This window comes from Dipodomys merriami, unplaced genomic scaffold, assembly GCF_024711535.1.
Source record: "Dipodomys merriami isolate MVZ:Mamm:240054 unplaced genomic scaffold, mDipMer1.0.p SCAF_56, whole genome shotgun sequence".
Taxonomy (NCBI): domain Eukaryota; kingdom Metazoa; phylum Chordata; class Mammalia; order Rodentia; family Heteromyidae; genus Dipodomys; species Dipodomys merriami.
Window position 1 is genome coordinate 6,838,265 of NW_027206135.1, and position 22,587 is coordinate 6,860,851.

Consider the following 22,587-nt stretch of genomic DNA (forward strand, 5'->3'; position numbering starts at 1 on the left):
GCCGTCTCTGTGGCTTCTAGCTGTAAAGACCGGAAGTCTTTGTCCGAGTCGCTTCCGGGTGCCGAGGCTCTCGGTCGCTGACGTGGAGGTGCCTCGCAGGCCTGCGGGGAGTGGGGTGTAGCTGGTGGTCTTCGAGCGCCGGAGCCCGGACGACTGAACGATGCTCACCAAATTCGAGACCAAGAGCGCGCGGGTCAAAGGTAGTGCAGCTGAAAAAGGGAAACTTGGAGGTTGTCTGTCAGGGGCGGCCCTGTCACCGGGAGAGAGAATGGATGGATTTAACGGGCAGAACTGGGCCCGGAGGACCAGCCGAGGGAAGACGCGAGGGAGGGAGGGAGGGAGGGAAGTTAGGGGTAGTGGTCGTCGCTGCGGTCCTCTCCTGTGTGTGCTTGGGGGCTTTGATTTACCGGTGTAGTGATAGCTTCACTGCCGCGGATCCGTAGGCCCGCTTCCTATTCTTTTCCTTCCTCTCTCCTCTCTTGGGAGCACACGACTTTTTTTTTTTTTCCTATTCCCACTGTCCGGTGACCTATTGGGTGTCTATAATGTACGGCCCTGAGCAGTTGAGTGTCAACCTGTGTCACAGAGATTAACACAGGCAGGAGGCATATCTCATAGTGAGACCCTGCCTCAAAAAACAAACAGACAGACAAAAAACAAAACAGAGCGTTTCAGGTGTTTTTTTCTTCCCTCCAGTTTTTGGCCTTCAGAAAAAACTAATGAAGATACTTCTACACACAAATCTAGGCAGTTAGACTTCAGACCTGAAATGGGATGGATCAAAAATACAATACATACACTTACCCCTCTGATAGATACCTAAATGTAAAAACACTGTCAATATACAGTCTCACCAAGTTTTTTATACACTTTGTTCAGGCAAACTAACACAGAACATAATCAATTGTTTTGCTTTATGAATCTAAGAGCTCACCTTTATTTTGCATTTATTTGCCTTTTTGGCTCTATGATAACACTCTTTTATATGAACCCTCAAGTATTCTGACATCTTTTTTCCTCCTTTCTAAATTAGACAAGAACTCAAGGAAAACAAAGACTCCTTTCCACATCCAGGTCCCAGAAATCCTTAATTGTATTTTTTATAAGTAAGATTCTCATGAGATTTGGGAACATCAAAATATAATCTCATAGTAATAATATTTTCCAGGTTTTGACTAAGAATCTAGTCAGACACTGTAGTATAAAAACACTTGCGGGGCTGGGAAGGTGGCTCAGTGGTAGAGCACTTGCCTTACATGCCTGAGGCCCTGGGTTCGATTCCTCAGCACCACATAAGCAAAAAGAAAAAAGCTGGAAGTGGCACTGTGGCTCAAGTGGTAGAGTGCTAGCCTTGAGCTGAAGAGCGGAGGGACAGCGCCCAGGCCCAGAGTTCAGGCCCCACAACCGGACCCAAAAATAAATAAATAATAAATAAATAAATAATAAAAACATTGCCAGCTGGGTGGTAGTGGTTCATATCTGTAATCCTAGCTACTCAGGAGACTAAGATCTGAGGATTTCAGTTCAAAGCCAGCCCTGGCAGAGAAGTCTATTAGACTCTTATCTCCAATTAACCAGCAAAAGTCAGAAGTAGATGTATTACTGGAGTGGTAGAGCAACAGCCTTGAGTGAAAAAAATCCAAGCAAGAGCTCAAGGCTGTGAATTCAAGCTTCAGTACAGCACAAATAAATTAAATAACACTTTATATAAAATTTCTCACCTTAATTCTCTCTATAAGAGAATGTTAATTATCATTTTAAAGAACAGAAAGTAGACATTTAGAGATGTTGCCTAAGATAGTTGATAGCATTCCAAAGCAAGCCACTTGGCTCCGAAGAATAAATTCTAAATCACTTCATTACTCAGATGTACTTTTCCCCCAGACTTCAGTAGACTGCCTATACTTTTCTTATTTTGACATTATCTTAGTCACTTGCCCTCTAAATGTTACTAAGAAGTTTTTTTTGTTATCTGAAGTTCAAATCTAATACAGAGCATCCAGTATCTGACCTGGCAACTATCAATTTGAGACTTCAATGGGGCTTCAAGCTTCAAATATTTTATTCCCAAGCAGGCAATAAAGTCCAGTGGAAGCACTGGGTACTGAGATAGTGCTGAGTTTGCGAGTGCTTGTTTCTAAAAAAGTGGCTGTGACAGAGCATCCTATAAACACCTCAGATAAGTATAACAGTAATAGTGGTTCTAAATTAGATCTAGAATAAAGGCTATTGTCAACCCACTATAACAAAACTTAAAACAAGCTTCACACTGATCAGTAGAGTAAGTAACTTAACTGCATTCTAGAAAAAAGGCCACACATTTAAAGGAATTCAAGCCTAATACCTAACTATAAATTTTACATCTGGCATCAAATGAAAAGTCATTAAGCGTATTGAATGAAAATGTGAAAATCTGTTTGTTTTTTTAAAATTGTAATTGATAGTGACATTGTGGGCCTTACTTAGTTTTAGTTCATTGTATCACCTTCTGGTTTTCTTTTGTTTCACTCCCAGGGCTCAGTTTTCACCCCAAAAGACCCTGGATCTTGACCAGCTTACATAATGGAGTAATACAGTTATGGGACTATCGAATGTGCACCCTCATTGACAAGTTTGATGAACATGATGGTAAGATAGTTTCTAGAAGGGTGTAAATGAGATGGGGTGTTTACTGTCTCCTAGGACAGACTATCTTCTTGTCTGTTTAACAGAATTCCTTTAAGATTAAAGAATGTGAAAGAGGTAAAACTGAAAAATCCTGACTGAATCATCTTAAAAGATTAGAAAGAATAACTCCTTGTAACATGTGTTGCCTGCTTTTTCTTCCAGGTCCAGTGCGAGGCATTGACTTCCATAAACAGCAGCCACTGTTTGTCTCTGGAGGAGATGACTATAAGATTAAGGTATAGAGGGTCTGTCATGATTGGAAATATCAGAACACAAGGGTGTGTTAAATTTAGGAATTATGGAAGGGATTGAAAGACAAGACAGCTCATTCATTCAGCGTTTAGGCTTTTTAACAACATCCAACAAATGTGTTGAATACTGCTGTGTAAGTATGCATAGACTCTTTTCATTTCTGGAAATTCAAAAGATAAGTGATTTCTCAAGGAGCTCTTCTTCTAAAACAGAATGTCAATACATATCAAACAATAATAGCATGTACTCTGGGCGCCAGTGGCTCACACCTGTAATCATAGCTACTCAGGAGACTGAGTTCTGAGGATCACTGTTCAAAGCCAGCCTGGGCAGGAAAGTCTGTGAGACTTATCTACAGTTAACCACCAGAAAAATGGAAGTAGTGCTATGGCTTAAGTGGTAGAATGCTTGCCTTGAGCTGAAGAGCTCAAGGACAGTGCCCAGCCCAGAGTTCAAGCCCCATGACGGACAAATAATAATAATGATGATGATGGCATATACAACTTGGTATTATATTAGGTATTCCTGGTGAAACAAGAAAGGTTAGTCCAGGTTCAGAAATGGGCATACAATTAAAAAACTCCAATCATTTCATGGAGATAACACTTGGAGAAAAGTTAGAGAAAAAGCAGAAGTTAGGAGGGGACAGATCATCAATATCTGCTTGCAGTACTCAGGAATTCTTCTCAGGCTTTCATTCAAATATGGAATTCTTAGAAGGGTTTAAGTATATATAAGAATAAAGGGACTGGAGCTACTCCAGTCCTTTTATTATGAAATAACTTCCATATCTTCTTTCCCCCACATCTCCCACCTAGGTCCTTACTAAGCAAGCATTCTGTCAATGAGTACATCCCCAGTCCTAAATAAGATGATTTTCATATTTTTGCTTGAGTTCATGGGGTAGAAGAGTAGTTTTTTTTCTTAATGCTGAGGATTGAACTCAAGGCCTCTCATTCTAGGAAATTGCTGTAATAGGGATTTCATTAATTAGAAAAGGAAAATCAAGAGGAGGTAGTATGAGTAGTAAATTTTATCTTGGCTCTGATGAATTTGAAGTAAACGAGACACAATCTAGTGGAAGCAAGGTCAACAGGAAAGTGGCAACTTTAGTAGTAGATGTCATTCAGAAAGTAGGTTGAATAAAGAATACAGACTGTCTAAAGTTTAACTAGAATTACTGTAGGAAGGAGTGATTTGAGAGGCTGGAAGTAAACAAAAGAGAAGCAGCAACCTCTAGGATGCCAAGGAAGAAGAGAATTTGGGGAAAAGAAAGAGGTCAGGATAATAATGAAAAGTAACATTTAGATTGCCAGTATATAAACTCAAGTTCTCATTGAAAAATCTGAGCCTTTATAAAGCCTAAGATCCTTTTTTTTTTTTGGGGGGGGGGGTCTGGTCGTGGGGCCTGAACTCTGGGCCTGGGCACTGTCCCTCAGCTCTTCAGCTCAAGGCTAGCGCTCTACCACTTGAGCCACAGCGCCCCTTCCAGCTTTTTTCTTTTTGCTTATGTGGTGCTGAGGAATCGAACCCAGGGCCTCATGTATGCAAGGCAAGTGCTCTACCACTGAGCCACCTTCCCAGCCCAAAGCCTAAGATCCTTTTATCCTGTTTCTTAGGTGGATTTCTGTCTTTGCAGGTTTGGAATTACAAGCTTCGACGCTGTCTCTTCACATTGCTTGGACACTTGGATTATATTCGTACCACATTTTTTCATCATGTAAGTAGCCAGGATGTCTCCTAGTTACCTGTGCTTTGGTAATAAGTTATATTTTTGGTATGATTCTCTTGGGATCTGTGGGATGTTTACTTTTCTGCATTGTTTCCTTCGGTTGAAGGAAGCACTCAGGACTACACTGAATTTCGCTTAATTGGGTTCAGTGGGCTATATAGGAAATCATTGTTTCTCTGTAGGGAAAAGAAATAATTTTTATTTCAGATTTTCTGAGCTACCAAACAAGTTTATGGACATATTCTATGTGGGTCATTATTAGTAAGTATTAAGTATGCCTGAAAGGTCAAACTAAGATACCATTTTAATTTTTTTTTTTTTTTTGGGTCCGGTCGTGGGGCCTGAACTCTGGGCCTGCGCGCTGTCCCTCAGCTCTTCAGCTCAAGGCTAGCGCTCTACCACTTGAGCCCCAGCGCCACTTCCAGCTTTTTTCTTTTTGCGTATGTGGTGCTGAGGAATCGAACCCAGGGCCTCATGCATGCAAGGCAAGCGCTCTACCACTGAGCCACCTTCCCAGCCCCAAGATACCATTTTGATAGCTGGCTAGGCCAGGAGATATATTGAGACTTGTCTTAAAAAAAAAAAAAAAAAAGAGTTTTGTCAGTAACCTTATAGACTCTAAAAAAAGGCTAAATTGTTATATATTATTTGCTACTTTGGTTACTAGCACTTGAAAATTTTTGAACTAGATAATTTATAAGGAGAAGTTAGACTATAAAACAATATTCCCTGAGGCTCTGAGTTCAGACTCCAACACACACACACACACACACACACACACACACACACACACACAGTATTCCCTGAGGCTCTGAGTTCAGACTCCAACACACACACACTCTCTCTCTCTCTCTCTCTCTCTCTCTCTCTCTCTCTCTCTCTCTCTCTCTCTCTCTCTCTCTCTGTATGTATATGTAGTTCCTGTCAAGTGGTAGTGTACCTACTAGTAAGGGTAGGGCCTGAGTTGAAAAGTTCAAATCCCAATACTGTAAAAAATAAATACGATATTCCCATCTTAGATTTAAAGGAAAAGGGGCTTAATTCATGAGATTAGTTAAAATGTAAGTTTACAAATATGTAAACCTAAATGTGTAGTATACTACCTGTGAGTTTACTATGCCAGTCTCTGGCTTCTATTCTTAATTCTCATAGAGGAAAAAGCCCAAGTGGAGTAAAGCTGGTAGGGTAGGTAGTAGGCTTAGACAACAGCTGGCTTGTTATCAGAAGCAACAGCTCCTTTGCTAATATAGCTGAAGTAGACAAAACAGAAAAATAGGTGAGCCTGACAGAATATAATTGTTTAGGGTCTGGGAAGGTGGCTCAGTGGTAGAGTGCTTGCCTTGCATGCCTGAAGCCCTGAGTTCGATTCCTCAGCACCACATAAGCAAAAAAGAAAAAAGCCAGAAGTGGCGCTATGGCTCAAGTGGTAGAGCGCTAGCCTTGAGCTGAAGAGCTGAGGGACAGCGCTCAGGCCCAGAGTTCAAGCCCCACTACCGGACCAAAAAAAAAAAAGAATATAATTGTTTAATGTTTGTTTGGGCTTTTATTCTGGGACTTGAACTCAGGTATTGTGTTCACTCAGCTTGCTTTCTCAAAGCTGCTGGTTCTCCCATTGAAGCCACTCCTCCAACTCTGTGTTTCTGCTGGTTAATTATGGATGGAATGTTAAAGACTTTTCTGTCCAGGCTGGCTTTGAACTAATTCTCTCTGTGATCTCAGTCCCTTGAGTAGTCAGTATTATAGGCATGAGCCACTAAAACCCAGCTGAAATTAGTTTAATATTGACAGACTTTATCTGAAATATCTTTCAGGAGTATCCTTGGATTCTGAGTGCCTCAGATGATCAGACCATTCGAGTGTGGAACTGGCAATCTAGAACCTGTGTCTGGTAAAGCAGGAGGCAGAAGCCTCAAAGACTTTTTTGATTCTTCCTAGTTTTGTATAACAAACTAGAACAAACATCTCACTTCCCAAATGGGCTGTACTTATTGATTAATTGCTGACTATATTTGTGGAGTGCTTTTAAATATCAAATAATAAATGGAGAGATAGTCTCATTAAATAATGTAGACATCTAGATTTCCTGATAATTTATCAGAGATGAGGTTATATAGCAAGGCTTTTAGAACATGAACTTTTAATTGCTTTTCAGTTCTGTTCCCATTAAACCTGAATGACGAGTTTTGTTCTGGGACTGGAACTCTACTAGAATTTTCTATGAACACCTTAAAAGATTTTTAAATGTGTCCTTTTAGGACACCCTTCTAAAATCTTATCAGATGATTTCCAGTATAAATTACAAAGATTCTATTTATTTTCTTATTTTAATGTCTTTAATCTCAAAGGAGAGCTAAATAATCCCAGTTCTCCTGAAATTAATATTTAAATACTAAAATAGAGTCAAGAAGAGAAGAGCACTTTATTTCTAAACCAAGTAGCTTATTAATTCAGAACTGTTAGGATGACTTACATTTGCTTCCATAGTGGGGCTGGGAATGTGGTTTAGTGGTACAGTGCTTGACTAGCATGCATGAATCCCTGGGTTCAATGCCTTAGTACCACATAAACAGAAAAAGCCAGGAATGGTGATGTGGCTCAAGTGGTAGAGTGCTAGCCTTGAGCAAAAGAAGCTCAGGGACAGTGCCCAGGCCCTGAGTTCAAGCCCCAGGACTGGCAAAAAAAAAAAAACCATAATTGGGTAAGTATCTAATGAATATAAAGAAAGGTAAAGATGGGTGGCAGTGACTCAGACCTGTAACCCCACCTACTTGGGAAGTAGAGATTGGGAAGATCACAGTTCAAGGCTAGCCTAGAAAGAAAAAAATTAATGACAATCTAATTTGTTGAATTGAAACCCCTTTGTATATAATAATTATCATATATATATATATATATATATATACACACACACTTTTTTTTTTAAGGTAAGGTAAACTCATCTCAACAAATAAGCTGGATGTGGTAGCACATGCCTATCTAGCTCCATGAGAGGCCAGCCCCAGGCCATTCCTTACCCCCCCCAAAAAAACTTAAATAACTAAAGCTTAAATAAATAACTAAAGCAAAAAAGAGCTAGGCGTATGACTCAGGAGTCTAGCAAAAAAGGATTGAGTTGAAACCCTAGTTGTCAGTTGATTTCTGTATATAATTTAATAGTTTCTTCTTTTTTTTTCCCCTACAGTGTGTTAACAGGCCACAATCATTATGTAATGTGTGCTCAGTTCCACCCCTCCGAAGACTTGGTTGTATCAGCTAGCCTGGACCAGACTGTACGCGTTTGGGATATTTCTGGTGAGCTGCCCAAATTCAGAGAATCTAGTCATGTCTGGCATGAAACTGCAATTGCTTAAAATAGTGAGGTAGTTGGCTTAAAACAGGAAAAGTGTAGAATATTTAGTTTCCATAAAATAGCATCTTTGCTTCTGAGGGTGTTGAATCTGCTATGGTAGATGTCAATGTTAGAAGTATTTTCTATGGAAAGTGGTTACTCTAGAAAATTAAGATTTGAGTATATTTTAACTTTTTAGTTAATCTCTGTTTTTAGTTAAAATTGATATATTTCTGATTCTTTTTTTTTATTTCTGATTCTTTTTTTTTTTTTTTTTTTTTTTTGTCGGTCGTGGGGCTTGAACTCTGGGCCTGGGCACTGTCCCTCAGCTCTTCAGCTCAAGGCAAGCGCTTTACCACTTGAGCTACAGCGCCACTTCCGCTTTCCTGGTGGTTTATTGGAGATAGGAGTCTCAAGGTCTTTCCTGCCCGGGCTGGCTTTGAACCGCGATCCTCAGATCTCAGCCTCCTGAGTAGCTAGGATTACAGGCGTGAGCCACCAGCGCCCGGCTTATTTCTGATTCTTAATCAAAGTTTCCATATATTCAAATAAAAACTATATCTTTAGAAAAAGAAATTTTGAGAATAGTTTAATGCAGAGAACCAGGGCTTATTTTTTATTTATTTATTTATTTTTTGTCGATTGTGGGGCTTGAACTCTGGGCCTGGGCACTGTCTCTGAGCTATTCAGCTCAAGGTGAGTGCTCTACCACTTGAGCTACAACGCCACTTCCGATTTTCTGGTGATTAATTGGAGATGAGAGTCTCACGGACTTTCCTACCCAGGCTGACTTTTAACCGTGTTCCTTGGAGCTCACCCTCCTCAGTAGCTAGGATAAGCATGAGCCTCTTGCACCCAGCTGAACCAGGACTTTAAATATTGTTTAGAAATATGGAGGTTCTTTCTATTAGATTTCTTCTGGAGTACAAAGTATATAGGGTGATTTTTGAGTCTCAAATACTATTTAATAGGCAGACATCTAAGACCACAGATAGTTTATAGATTGTAAATAATTGGACTAATTCTTCCTTTTATAGTGCACTATACCTATGATTTTGAGATAAAGATTTAAATATTAAGAACTGTATAGAAGAGATCTAAGTTGCTAATCAGAGAACTTAGAGTCAGAGAAAGGACTGCTTATGAGATGGGAGAGCTTTGTGTCAGAATAGAGAAAGAAACTAACTGATGTGGTTCTCTGCCCAGTTACATTTACTAGTCATTTACTGTGTTGTCTCATGTTGCCTTAGAAGTTATTGGATATTGAGTTCTCTGAAAATTCAATGACTTAATTCCAAAATTGTGTTTCATTCTATAGAAGGAAGTTCCCTTATAGGTCTTTGCCTTGTTCTTTGTGTAATAAAGGAGTTACTCTTTTGCATTGATCAACTAAGTTGTGATAGGGCTTTGCCATTGCAGTTTTTCGTCAGACTGACTAGATTTTGGAAGTGCACCCAGATGTGACCAGCCATGCCAACAGGAGGAGCTAGGTACAGACTCTATGAGCCTGTGTCATCCTCACTGCAATCCCAGGGGGCTTAATATTCACTCTTGCAGTAACCTAGCTGTGGCTTCCATGGGTTTTCACTGTGCACACATTCAAAGTACCCTCCTTGTCTCAGGATATAGGAGCCTGACGCAGTAGATCCCAACTTGTATATTGCTCAGCTGATGTTTAAAACAGTCTCATTCCAAATTCTGTAAGAAAATTGAGTGACACAAAAAGTTCCTTGAGTGATTGTTTATCTAATCATTTCTTCCAGGAATGAATACAGCCATTTCCACCCTAAAAGTGTTATTTTATTTTGTTTAATATCTAAATAGACAGACACTTTTAGGTATTAAGGTTTAATTCTTTCCCACAAAACTGGATTTGAGACAGTATGTTCCTTGCAATCTAACTAGAGCAACTTGGGAAATTTGAAACTTAGCTAATTCTAAAAAATTAGGAGCAAGCAAGTGTTTGGATTCTTGTTTTTGATCATGAAATGTCCAATGAGCCAGGGGCGGTGCTCAAGTGATATTGCACCACCTACCTAGCAAGTGTGAGGTCCCTGTACTGGAAAAGAAGGAAGGAAATTTTGCATAAAAATTAAAGGCCCTAAATCAGAAGAGAAGGAGAGGTGTAACTCCAGTGGGTTTATAATTGCTCTTGAATGTGTGAGTTGCATGGATTACTACTATGTAATAAGATTATAATTGTTACACTTTACAGATGTAATAGAATTTATGCTAACTTCTGTATTAATGCTGTTTACCATTTTAAGTGTTTTTCTCTAGTTACAACTCTTGACTTCAAGTAACCCTTAACCAGAGTGGATGGAAGATGCTTGGGTCTTTTTTTTTTTTTTTTTTTTTTTAATTTTTGGGTTTTAACCAGGTGGAAGGAGCTTTTGAGTTAACTTTGTTCTAGAAAGCAGTATACTGTTCAGCAGGATTCTTTTTTGCTTTGGTTCAAGTAAGTCTCAGCACAGGAAGAAGAATTAATTTACAGATCGGTTGGGGACCAGTGCTAATATTTCTGAGAGAGAAAAGTTAACTTGAATGAGTGACTTTGTTTAGAGAATTTGTGAAAATTCTGATTATTTTGGCTATCTCTTTTGAAAAGAGATATTCTAAGCTCACAGGTAAGCACCAAGAAAATGCAGAAATTCTTATTGAAAAAGCTATCCCTGGATACTTTTTCCCATGAAGATCAAGCCCCTTGGAGCTTACCATGTTTTAAATCTTTTTTTCTAGCCTGGTAAAAACCTCCTTATCTAAAAGGGAATATATTTATAACTAGCAATAGACAAGAAGTTACTTGTTTTAGCTTGAGCTTCCAAGTAAACTGCCAATTAAATTCTTTTAACATGCTTATGCCTTTGCATGTCAAGCCCATGTAATTCAGGCTTACTGTTTTGACCACTAAAAAATTATTAATACGCTGCCAAATCCTGTCTTCATCCCTCTTTTCTTCACTGCTTACCCTGGTTCCCTTTGGGAGTTGTGCATAAACTGGTCCGTTCTGAGAGTGTTCTCTTCTCCCTCTGGATTTGGGTAGCTGCTGTAGAAATTTTCCATCTGTCGTTCAGTCCTACTGAGTGGTTTGTGGAAGGCTCAAATATTTCTCCTCTTAAGTATCTTTTCACTGCCTGTCACTATTCATCTGTGTGTTTACCCTTTCCTTATTCCTGGATCATTACAGGCAAATGCAAACAAAGGCTTCCACTCTGTCACACAGCTTTCTTTCTAATGTGTTTGTTGAAGCTTATTGGAGGTGAAATTCTTCACAGCTGTCTGTCTTTGTATCTTTCTTTGAGTTTGTTTCATATATCAGACTCATCAGAAAAAATTGACAGATCATATTAAAAGGACAAGAGAAATAAGTGAAAGGAGGCAGCTTTGTGAATAGTGTATTTTTTTTTAAGGCATCAACTTTATGTCTTTATACCTAAAGGCCTAATGCTCATCTTGAATAGAGGACAAGATAATTAAAACTGTTGTGGCTATTTTAAATGTTGCTGATATCTGGGTGCTAAGTTTTACAGAAGAGCTATATTGTAATTTTTAAAACAGTAAGTGTAAGTCAGGTGCTGGTGGCTCATACCTGTAATCCTAGCTACTCAAGACACTGAGATCTGAAGATTGTGATTGGAAGCCAGCCTGGGCAGGAAAGTCCATGAGGCTCTTATCTCCAGTTAACTACAAGAAAATCAGAAATGGAACTCTCCAGTTAACTACCAGAAAATCAGAAATGGAACTGTGCTTAAAGTGGTAGAGTGTGGGCTGGGAAGGTGGCTCAGTGGTAGAGTGCTTGCCTTGCATAAATGAGGCCCTGGGTTTGATTCCTCAGCACCACATAAACAGAAAAGGCTGGAAGTGGCGCTGTGGCTCATGTGGTAGAGAGCTAGCCTTGAGCTGAAGAGCTGAGGGACAGTACCCAGGCCCTAAATTCAAGCCCCATGACTGACAAAAAAAAAAAAAAACCTAGGATAAATACAATCATTAAACTTGAGTTTTTTTATTTTCCTCCAAAGACCAACTTTTTTAAGCTTGAAGTTATTATCTTTTATTTTCAATTATAGGCTATAAGTGAAATATATAAATCATACACAAATAATCTATCTTTTAAAAATTTTTTTTTTTTTTTTTTTTTTTTTTTTTTTTTTTGTCGGTCGTGGGGCTTGAACTCTGGGCCTGGGCGTTGTCCCTCAGCTCTTCAGCTCAAGGCGAGCGCTCTACCACTTGAGCTACAGCGCCACTTCCGGTTTTCTGGTGGTTTATTGGAGATAGGAGTCTCACAGTCTCTCCTGCCCGGGCTGGCTTTGAACCGCGATCCTCAGATCTCAGCCTCCTGAGTAGCTAGGATTACAGGCGTGAGCCACCAGCGCCCGGCTATCTTTTAAAAATTTTTTACAAATACTAGGAAATTTCCTCTTTCACTCACTCCCCCAGATAATTCAAAAGATGGGATTTTAGGAGGTGGAGACATGGTTGAAGTGATGGAAAACTAGCCATGAGCAAAAAGCCAAGCAAGAGTACAAGGCCCTGAGTTTAAACCCCAGACCAGCACACACACCACACACACCACACCACACACACACACACACACACACACACACACACACACACACACACACACACACAGGATTTTTAGTCCCAATTCTATTTTCGTATATATATATATAGAGAGAGAGAGAGAGAGAGAGAGAGAAGGTTTTGATTTTTCTTTTTTTTTTACATTTTGATTAGAATACATTAGTTTTACAAAGGGGTATTTCATTGTCTCATTTCTGTACATGTATGCAGTGTATCACAATCATCCTTACTCCCTCTATCCCTCTCCTCAACATGTTTCATTGTTTTCTTTTCATACTTGCAAGCATGCTACTTCTACCATATTCATCTTCATTGACTCACTCCCTCTGTTAATATAGCCCCCCCCCCCACTAGTATACCTGTTCCCTATCCCAGAACATTAGATAGTAGTTTTGGTACTATAATTTTGGTCTGGCTATAATACAAACAGGTAGCTTTTAAAAAGATGACTCTAGAAAAGCCATGGATGTGAGAGCCTCTTGTAAGGCCCTTATCCTGGTTTCCCATTGAATCCAACTTCCAAGGTTTTGTTGGTATAATACCTATGGTCATATCTATAACTGACCTTGTAAGCAAGAACTTTAAAAGATGTGGTAGTTTTAATTATCCTTTGTATGGTCCAAAAATCAAGATATGGGTTCACTTTTTGCATAACACTTTTTTCATAATTTTTTTATTATTTTTTATTTTTTGTCGGTCATGGGGCTTGAACTCTGGGCCTGGGCATTGTTCCTGAACTCTTCAGCTCAAGCAAGCATTCAGCTGGCTCGCGCCTGTAATTCTAGCTACTCAGAAGACTGAGATCTGAGGATCACGGTTCAAAGCCAGCCCAGGCAGGAAAGTCTGTGAGACTCTAATCTCCAATAAACCACTAGAAAACCGGAAGTGGAGCTGTGGCTCAAGTGGCAGACCACTTGCCTTGAGTTGAAGAGCTGAGAGATAGTACCCAAGCCCAGCGTTCAAGCCCCATGGCCCACCAAAAAAAAAAAAAGGCGAGCACTCTACCAATTGAACCACAGCGCCACTTCCAGTTTTCTGGTGTTTAATTGGAGATAAGAGTTTCATGGACTTTTCCTGTCCAGACTGGTTTGAACTTCAGTTCTTAGATCTCAGCTTCCTGAGTAGCTAGGATTACAGGTGTGAGTCACTAGCGCTCAGCTGGCTTTTCTTTAGAATCTTTTGATATGTTGGAAAAACATGCTAGTAGATTTCATTAATGAAAGCAAAAATTGAATATAACATCAGCGGCCACATTTCAAGAACACTTAAGGATAAAAAGTGGACATTTGTGTGAATTAGACAACTCAGTGTATAAGTTAGTTGTATCAGGAATTCCCCATAGTGCATCTGTTGAGTTTTGAAGGCAAAGACAGGGTTGGTAGTTCTTTAGTTTTTGCTTTGGTTTCAATCTCTGTAAATTTCTTTTTCCCTTCTTTTTCATCTGATTATGGTTCATCACCTTATCTTTCTGTACCTCTGGTACTGTACACTTTTTTTTTTAATAACGTTATGCTTGCATCTTTTATCCCATTCCTTATTCCTTCAAAGGTCTGAGAAAAAAAAACTTGTCTCCTGGTGCAGTGGAGTCAGATGTAAGAGGAATAACCGGGGTTGATCTGTTTGGAACTACAGATGCGGTGGTGAAACATGTACTAGAGGTACTTATCACTATAGTTGGTGGCTGGGTGATATACTGTTCATTATTTCATTCCTTCAATAAATGTTTATTAAAAATCGTGTTTGAAGCATGAGGGATAGAGTTGTAGTCAGAGAAATGAAAATTACATATCATCTTGGAGAGTCATCTGACCTTATAAATCCAGTAGGAAGAAAGAAAGAAAGCTGGGCATAGGCTTTATCACTATGCCTATCCCAAAGCAGAACCCAAACCTCCTGTAAGGGAGTAACCAAAATTACTGAAAAGGAACCTTGTATAAAAAACTTGTTCATAGTATGAAAATAGAAATGCATAGGGGAAAGAAACAATTTTTTTACAAATTGAAAATATAATTCTTACTATTCTTTGCTGAAGCTTTTATTAAGCTCAAAACATATTTGAGCCAGGCACTGGTGGCTCACACCTGTAATCCTTGCTACTCAGTAGGCTGAGAGCTGAGGATCACGATTCAAAGCCAGCCTGGGCAAGAATGTCTATGAGACTCTTATCTCCAATTAACCACCAGAAGACAGGAAGTAGTGTTGTGGCTCAAGTGGTATAGCACTCACCTTGAGCTGAAGAGCTCAGGAACAGGGCCCAGGCTCAAAGTTCAAGTCCCACACTGACAAAAAAAAAAGATTCATCCAAGGCTGGCTATGCTGTCCCAACACTCAAGAGGTAGAAGCAGGAAGATAGTGAATGTAAGCCCAGTCTAGACTATGTAGCAAGACCTTGTTTAAAAAGAAAAGAAAGCGGGATGCCAGTGGCTCACACCTGTAATCCTAGCTATGCAGGAGCTTAAGATCTGAGGATCACGGTTCAAAGCCAGCCCAGGCAATAAACCACTAGAGAACTGTAGCGCTATGGCTCAAGTGGTAGAGTGCTCACCTTGAACTGAAGAGCTGAGGGACAGCGCCCAGGCCCAGAGTTCAAGCCCCACGACTGACCAAAAAAAATTGAGATTTAGTGAAATTAAGCAGTTTACCAATATCCATATGTATCTAGTAAGTTGACAGACTAAGATTTTAAATTGAATCTGTTTAAATGAAGGAAGGATGAGAAAATGCAGATATTATATTCAGTGTACATTTTGTAAAAGTAAACTATGTAACTTGAGGGTAGGAACAGGAGAGGAAAATGGGGAAAATGAAGGAAGAGCATAACATTGACCAAGAAGCATTGTATTTATAACCTGACTTATGAAATTGTAATCCCTTTGTACAACTACTTAATCATAATTTTTTTAAAAATTGGGTCTGTTTAACTCCAAAGTTCAGGTAGTTATTATTAGTATGCCATGTTATCTGTCAGAAATATGCCTAAATCAAAACTATGTTATCCCCAATATTTTTATAATATGAGGTACAACTATGTAGTAAGGTATAGGATATCTTAAAATCAGCAGTTCTTGGGCTGGGAAGGTTGCTTAATGGTAGAATGCTTGCCAGCATGAATGAAGCCCTGAGTTTGATTCCTCAGTACCACTTAAACAGAAAAAGCCAGAAGTGGCTCTGTGGCCCAAGTAGTAGAGTGCTAGCCTTGAGCAAAAGAAGCACAGAGATAGTACTCAGGCCCTGAGTTTAAGCCCAGGGCTGGCAAAAAATAAAAAATATAAGTAAGTAAATAAAAGTAACCCAAAGGGAAAAAACCAGCAGTTCTTAAACTTTTTGTTCTGAAGATTTCTTCATACACTTAAATTGTACTGAGGACTCCAAAGAGTTTTTGTTTATATGGTTTATATCTATTAATTTTAACCATATTCATAATTCAAACTTTTTGGGGGCTAGGCAACTCCTGAGAATTGAACCCAGAAACTTGCCACACATGCTTTTAGCTATCAGATGTCATTGTGTAATAGCTATGCAGTCCACTGTACTTTTGAGACAGTAATAATGAAAAGACAAACATAGTTTCGGTCTGATTATGAAAATGGTGGGGTTTTTTTTTTTGGCAGTTGTGGTTCTTGAACTCAGGGCCTGGGCACTGTCCCTGAGCTCATTTGCTCAAGGCTAGCGCTCTACCACTTTGAGCCACAGCCTCAATTCTGGTTTTTGTGTGGTTAATGGGAGATAAGAGTCTCATAGGGACTTTTCTGCCCAGGCTGGCTTTGAATCGCAGTCCTCAGAACTCAACCTCCTAAATAGATAGGATTATAGGTGTGAGCCACCAGCTGAAAATGGTTTTGATTTAAAGATTTCCTGAAAGGACCTTAGGATCCTCCAAAGGATCCTAACTGTCTGAGAATGCTCTAATATCCTTTGGAGGATATTAGAGCATTCTCAGACAGTTTTTACATTAATTTACAAAGTAGGTTTTTTTTGTTTTTTTTTTTCCTGTGTTTCTTTTTTTTTTTTTTTTTCCTGTGGGGCTTGACCTCAGGACCTGGGCACTGTCCCTGAACTTTTTCACTCAGAGCTAGCACTCCACCACTTCAAGCCACAGTGCCACTTCTGATTTTCTGGTGGTTAATTGGAATAAGAGTCTCACAAACTTTCCTGCCCAGGCTAGCTTCAAACTGCGATCTTCAGATCTCAGCCTCCTTAGTAGTTAGGATTACAAGTGTGAACCACTGACACCTGGCACAAAGTAGATCCTTATACTGAGATGTTAGTAAGTATTTGGAGAAATAAGATGTAAATATATCTGATATACAGAATATTCTAGAAGTAAATGAAGCTAACTTTTAGTGTAGAAACATTTTGAAATTTTTATGAGAATTTGGTAGATTGACATGCTAACTCAAATGTTCAAAACCTGATATTGATGGCATATATCTGTAATCCTAGTGCTGAAGAAGCTGAAGTAGAATGATTTCAAGTTTAAGGTCTACGCAGTGGTAGTATCTCACTAGTACTTCCTGGGCCTCCCCCCCGCAAAAAATGCAAAACCTTACTGGTTCATAGACACTTGACTCTTTTCACATGAATAGCAAATTATAGACATCTTTATAACCACTAGTATGATTTATTGATTTACTTTGAGTAGTGTTTATAAAGCTGTTTTATAAGAACTTCTTTATTTTTAAAAATAGGGTCATGATCGTGGGGTAAATTGGGCTGCTTTCCACCCTACTATGCCTCTTATTGTATCTGGAGCAGATGACCGACAAGTGAAGATCTGGCGCATGAATGGTGAGTTAACCCGTGGCATATATCATTTCTAAGATATTGACTATTGGTCAACAAGGTACAGTGGCCAGGTCTTTTGGGCTTTGATATATTTTCTTATTTTGGGTGATTTCTTTTTAAGCCAATCCTAGGAGCACAGATTTTGCCTTTTTCCTGTGGTAGTATCCTGATTTTTGAGGAACATGAATGTAGTTAAAAGTAAGAAGTTGGACTGGGGGGGCTGGGAAAGTGGCTCAGTGGTAGAGCGCTTGCCTTGCATGCGTGAGGTCCTGGGTTCAATTCCTCAGCACCACATAAGCAGAAAAAAAGCCAGAAGTGGCGCTGTGGCTGAAGTGGTAGAGCACTTGCCTTGAGCTGAAGGGCTGAGGGACAGCGCCCAGGCCCAGAGTTCGGGCCCCATGACTGGACCTAAAAAAAAAAAAATTAAAAAAAGTAAGAAGTTATCCATTTATTTGATAAATGATTGAGAACCTACTCTGTATTAGACTTTGCCCAGAGTGCTGTATATATAATAGTGACTAAAATGAATAAATCTCCTTTCTTAGGAAGTTTGCATTTGCTCTAAAATGACTGCTTAGTGACAAATGCTATTACAATAAATATAATGGTAAAAACATAAAGAATGATAGAGGTGTTAGATTCAATAGGAGAGTCAGAATGAAAGAACAGATGTGGAAAAATTAAGAGACTTGGAGCCAGGAAGTCATGTGCAAGGTAATCCTTACAGCTCTCTAGTTACTCAGGAAGCTGAGACCTGAGGATCACAATTCAAAGCCAGCCTGGGCAGGAAAGTCTGAGACTGACCTCTAATTAATCACTGGAGCTGAGGCTTAAATATTAGAGCCTATAATATTTGCAAATTTGAGGCCGAGAACAGGAAAATCTCAGTTTTAGACCGGTCTAGGCAGAAAAGTTTTCAAAACCTTTTCTCAACCCTTAGCTGGGGATATTGTCATGCACCTGTCCTCCCAAGCTATGTTGAAGGCCTAGATTGGGAGGATTTCAGTGTCAGGCCAGCTCAGGCAGAAAAGTCCTCAAAATGATCTCCTTGGAAGGAAGCTGGATGTAAAGATGCACATTTGTGATCCCAGTGACAGTGGAAGTTTAAGACCCAAGCACATGCCTACACAAGAAGCAAGCCCCTTTCTTAAAAGCCATATTTTCACTATCCAGTGAAAAATAGCTGGAATGTTGCTTTGTGGTAGCATTCAGCTAGCAAGGCCTATGGCACTAGCTTTGCTCAAGCCTAGCAGGTAAAAGGTCCTACTACTGCCACCTCTCCCCCCTCAAAACAAAGGTGCTATATGTCTAAATCAATGTTAGGAAATTATAATAACCTGATCTTTTTTTGTCTTTCAGAATCAAAGGCATGGGAGGTTGACACCTGTCGAGGTCATTACAACAATGTGTCTTGTGCTGTCTTCCATCCTCGCCAAGAATTGATCCTTAGCAATTCTGAGGACAAAAGCATTCGAGTCTGGGATATGTCTAAGCGGTAAGGAAGTTATCCATTTTGTGTGTCCACACCCAGGGAAAAGTTTTTTCTCTTTTTTCTCATCATCTTTAGCATTTTAAGCCACATATTATGAAAACTTAAAGAGACCTAGAGACAGCCAACATTTGTTAATTTTTTGTTAGGAATCATATACTTGTAATGTTTTTTTCTTCTAAATTTAGAAATATTCTTTTCAAGTGGACATCATGGGTCATACCTTAGAATCTCAGCTACTCAGGGTTAGGTATACGGTTAGGAATAAGGAGGATCATTATTTAAGACCAGCCTAAAAGCAAGGAGTGCTCCTCCCTCCCCTCCCCCTTACCCTGCACACTCATACCTCAATCCATAGCTTGACATAATTGAGGACAAAAGTAAGAAATAAAAAATGAAAAGAATACAGTAGGAAATTACGATGAATAAGGGAAATTGACATACCAAAATAATAAGGTCAGTTTAAAGTTGTTCTCTTTTAGTTCCCTGCTAGAATTTATGATACATACCTTTACTGATGATATTTATTGCCCTTGATTTACTTTTTTAGATTATCTTGTAGGCTTACCATTCAATATTGTGTACAGTAGACTGGAGGTTTGTTACATTAATATTTTCTCTGTACACCTTATGCTTTCCTAGGACTGGTGTTCAGACCTTCCGTAGGGACCATGATCGTTTCTGGGTCCTAGCTGCTCACCCCAACCTTAACCTCTTCGCAGCAGGTAAAAAATCACTTCCTCTTGTTTTATTTCTTGTTTTAGTTCAAAGTTTTTAAGGCTTTTTAATGTGATTCTCCATTAGCTTTGCCTCTGGTGAATATGGTGGGATAACAAAGAGCAGCAGAATCCTCAGACCCCCCTTAGTTGAAGCTCTTCTTTTTTTTCTTTTACCTCTTAGAATAGTATTTTTTAATACTCTTTATTTACCAAAATCTGTTTTAACAGTAAAGTCCATTCACTTATATATTCCTAGATGCTCCTAAGAGGCTAATACTAGAAAGTCAGAGTTCTCAGACTAAATCTAGAAGCTTAAATTTTATTCATTCACTTGGCAAATACATACTGAGTTTCAGACCTTATTCTGGGTGTTAGTGTTAAAGCCATACATTGAAACATAGTCTCTGTTTTTATGGAGCTTTTAGTTGTAGTAGGGGAAATTGACTATAAACAGAAAATATAGTTCTTTTTTCTTTTCCCTTCCCCGCCTCCCCCCTCTTTCTGCACATCTCCATCTCATATGGTCTGGCAGTTTGCTCTCCTCCAAATAAACACTTTTCTGCCTGGGGAAAAAAAAAGATAGATAGATAGATAGATAGATAGATAGATAGATAGATAGATAGATAGATAGATAGATAGATAGATAGATAGATAGATAGATAATAGGAAAAATGCTTTGAAGAAAAATTAAGCAAAAGTAATGGGATAAAAAAGGAAAAGTGTAGGGCTGGGAAGGTGGCTCAGTGGTAGAGCGCTTGCCTTGCATGCATGAGGCCCTGGGTTCATTTCCTCAGCACCACATAAGAAAAAAGAAAAAAGCCGAAGTGGTGCTGTGGCTCAAGTGGTAGAGCACTAGCCTTGAGCTGAAGAGCTGAGGGACAGTGCCCAGGCCCAGAGTTCAGGTGCCATGACCGGACGCCCCCCCCCCCCAAAAAAAAGGATAAGTGTGGAGACTACTACTTTATATTATTCTAAAATTGAGAGAATGAGAAAGTAGGAACATCATATGCAAAGAACACATAGGATTACAAAGAGAAGTGCTTTCTATGGTAGGGGTACCCTCTAACATCAGAAAGGCCTTCAAGGGTAGCAAAACAGTTAAATAAGAGCCTAGTCATACATAGGAAGTCGGACCACACCAGATTTTGCATTGTCTTATAGGCCAAAGCTAGAACTAGATTTTATTCTGATTGAATTGAGAGCCATTAATAACTTTTGGGCATTGGAGTGGACTGGCTTGCATGTTGCAAGCAAGCAGTAGGAGTACAAGAATGAAAGGGATCTCTAAAGGATGCATGATGCAAAACATTTTAAAATGAATTGTAAAATTAGCAAAATGCTTTTTTCATTGTTGTTGCAAGTCCTAGGTCTTGAATGTAGGGTTTGGGCACCGTCCCCAAGCTTTGTTGCTCAAGTCTCATGCTCTATCACTTGAACCACAGCACCACTTTGAGCTTTTTTGGTGATTAATTGAAGATAAAAGTCTAATGGACTCACCTACCTTCCTGAGTTGCTAGGATTATAAGCATGAACCACCAGTGCCTGGCTAGCAAATATTTTTTCATGCTCTTATTTGCTAAGGAAGCATGGAAATTATAATTTCTATCTTTAGAGAACACATGATATAGTGCAAGTAAGAGATTAAATAATTAATAGAACAAGATAATAAATGCTACAGTGAAAGTTTATATGAAGTGTTAGGAGAATACAGAAAGGATGTATCCAAACATGGTAGTATGATACAGTATTAAGAAAAAATGCAAGCCAGGTGCTGGTGGCTCATGCCTGTAATTCTAACTACTCAGGAGGCTGAGATCAGAGGATTGCAGTTCAGAGCCAGCCGGGGCAGGCAAGTCCATGAGACTCTTTTTTTTTTTTTTTTTGTCGGTCATGGGGCTTGAACTCTGGGCATGGGCGCTGTCCCTCAGCTCTTCAGCTCAAGGCGAGCGCTCTACCACTTGAGCTACAGCACCACTTCCGGTTTTCTGGTGGTTTATTGGAGATAGGAGTCTCACGGTCTCCCCTGCCCGGGCTGGCTTTGAACCCCGATCCTCAGATCTCAGCCTCCTGAGTAGCTAGGATTACAGGCGTGAGCCACCAGCACCCGGCCCATGAGACTCTTATCTCCGATTAAACACTAGAAAACTGAAAGTGGTGCTGTGGCTCAAGTGGTAGAGTACTCGCTGAAGAGCTCAGAGACAGCACCCAGGCCCAGAATTCAAGCCCCATAACTGACCAAAACAGAAAGAGAGAAAAAGGGGGGGGGGGAGGAGGGAAGGGAAGAGAAAGAGAGGGAAGGGAGAATGGGAGGAAGGGATCTGTGGATTTCAGTGCAAAGCCAGCCAGGGCAGGAGAGTCTGAGCAAAAAAGCTCAGGGATAGCACCTTGGCCTTAAGTTCAAGTCCTAAGACTGTACCACTCACAAAAAAAATTAAGGGCTTAGAATGTGGTTTGGTGGTGGAGTGCTTCCCTAGCATGCATGAAGCCCTGGGTTCAGTTCCTTAGTACCACATAAATAGAAAATACTGGAAGAAACCAAAAGCTAGGGACAGAAAGCCCTATTCACACATGGTTACTACTGATCATTTCTCATCTCTGGTAACTCCCTATCTTACCTGTCACTTGATTATTCAAAATATCAAGATTCCTGTTCATATTGGGAGAAGATCTTTACTAGCTATACAACAGACAAAGGCCTTATATCTAAAATACACTTAGCGCTCAAAAACGTTAATCCCCCAAAAACAATCCTCAAAGAAACAATAATCCCATTAATAAGTGAGCTAAAGAATTAAAGAGAGACTTCTCTGAAGAGGAAATAAGAATGACCAAAAGATGCATGAAGAAATGTTCAACATCTCTGGCCATAAAAGAAATGCAAATCAAACAACATTGAGATTCCACCTCACCCTAGTTAGAATGGCCATTATCAAGAAAACTAATAATAACAGATGCTTGCAGGAATGTGGTCAAAAGGGAATGTTACTACACTGTTGGTGATAGTGTAAACTTGTTCAACCATTCTGGAAAGCAG

The 22,587-nt window shown here is 39.6% G+C and overlaps 1 protein-coding gene across 2 annotated transcripts in view; it reads left to right on the forward strand.

The window, feature by feature from the left end:
- The first annotated feature begins 45 nt into the window (after positions 1-45).
- Positions 46-22,587, forward strand: part of Copa (COPI coat complex subunit alpha) — a 54,879-nt gene continuing 32,337 nt past the window's right edge. For both annotated transcript variants that reach the window (XM_070000279.1, XM_070000280.1), the window contains exons 1-10: positions 46-200; positions 2,515-2,628; positions 2,830-2,903; positions 4,559-4,639; positions 6,463-6,539; positions 7,833-7,942; positions 14,109-14,218; positions 17,249-17,348; positions 18,705-18,840; positions 19,477-19,559. In XM_070000279.1, the coding sequence (XP_069856380.1) occupies positions 161-200; positions 2,515-2,628; positions 2,830-2,903; positions 4,559-4,639; positions 6,463-6,539; positions 7,833-7,942; positions 14,109-14,218; positions 17,249-17,348; positions 18,705-18,840; positions 19,477-19,559 (925 nt within the window). In that variant the 5' untranslated portion in view covers positions 46-160. The remainder of the gene's footprint in view (positions 201-2,514; positions 2,629-2,829; positions 2,904-4,558; positions 4,640-6,462; positions 6,540-7,832; positions 7,943-14,108; positions 14,219-17,248; positions 17,349-18,704; positions 18,841-19,476; positions 19,560-22,587) is intronic.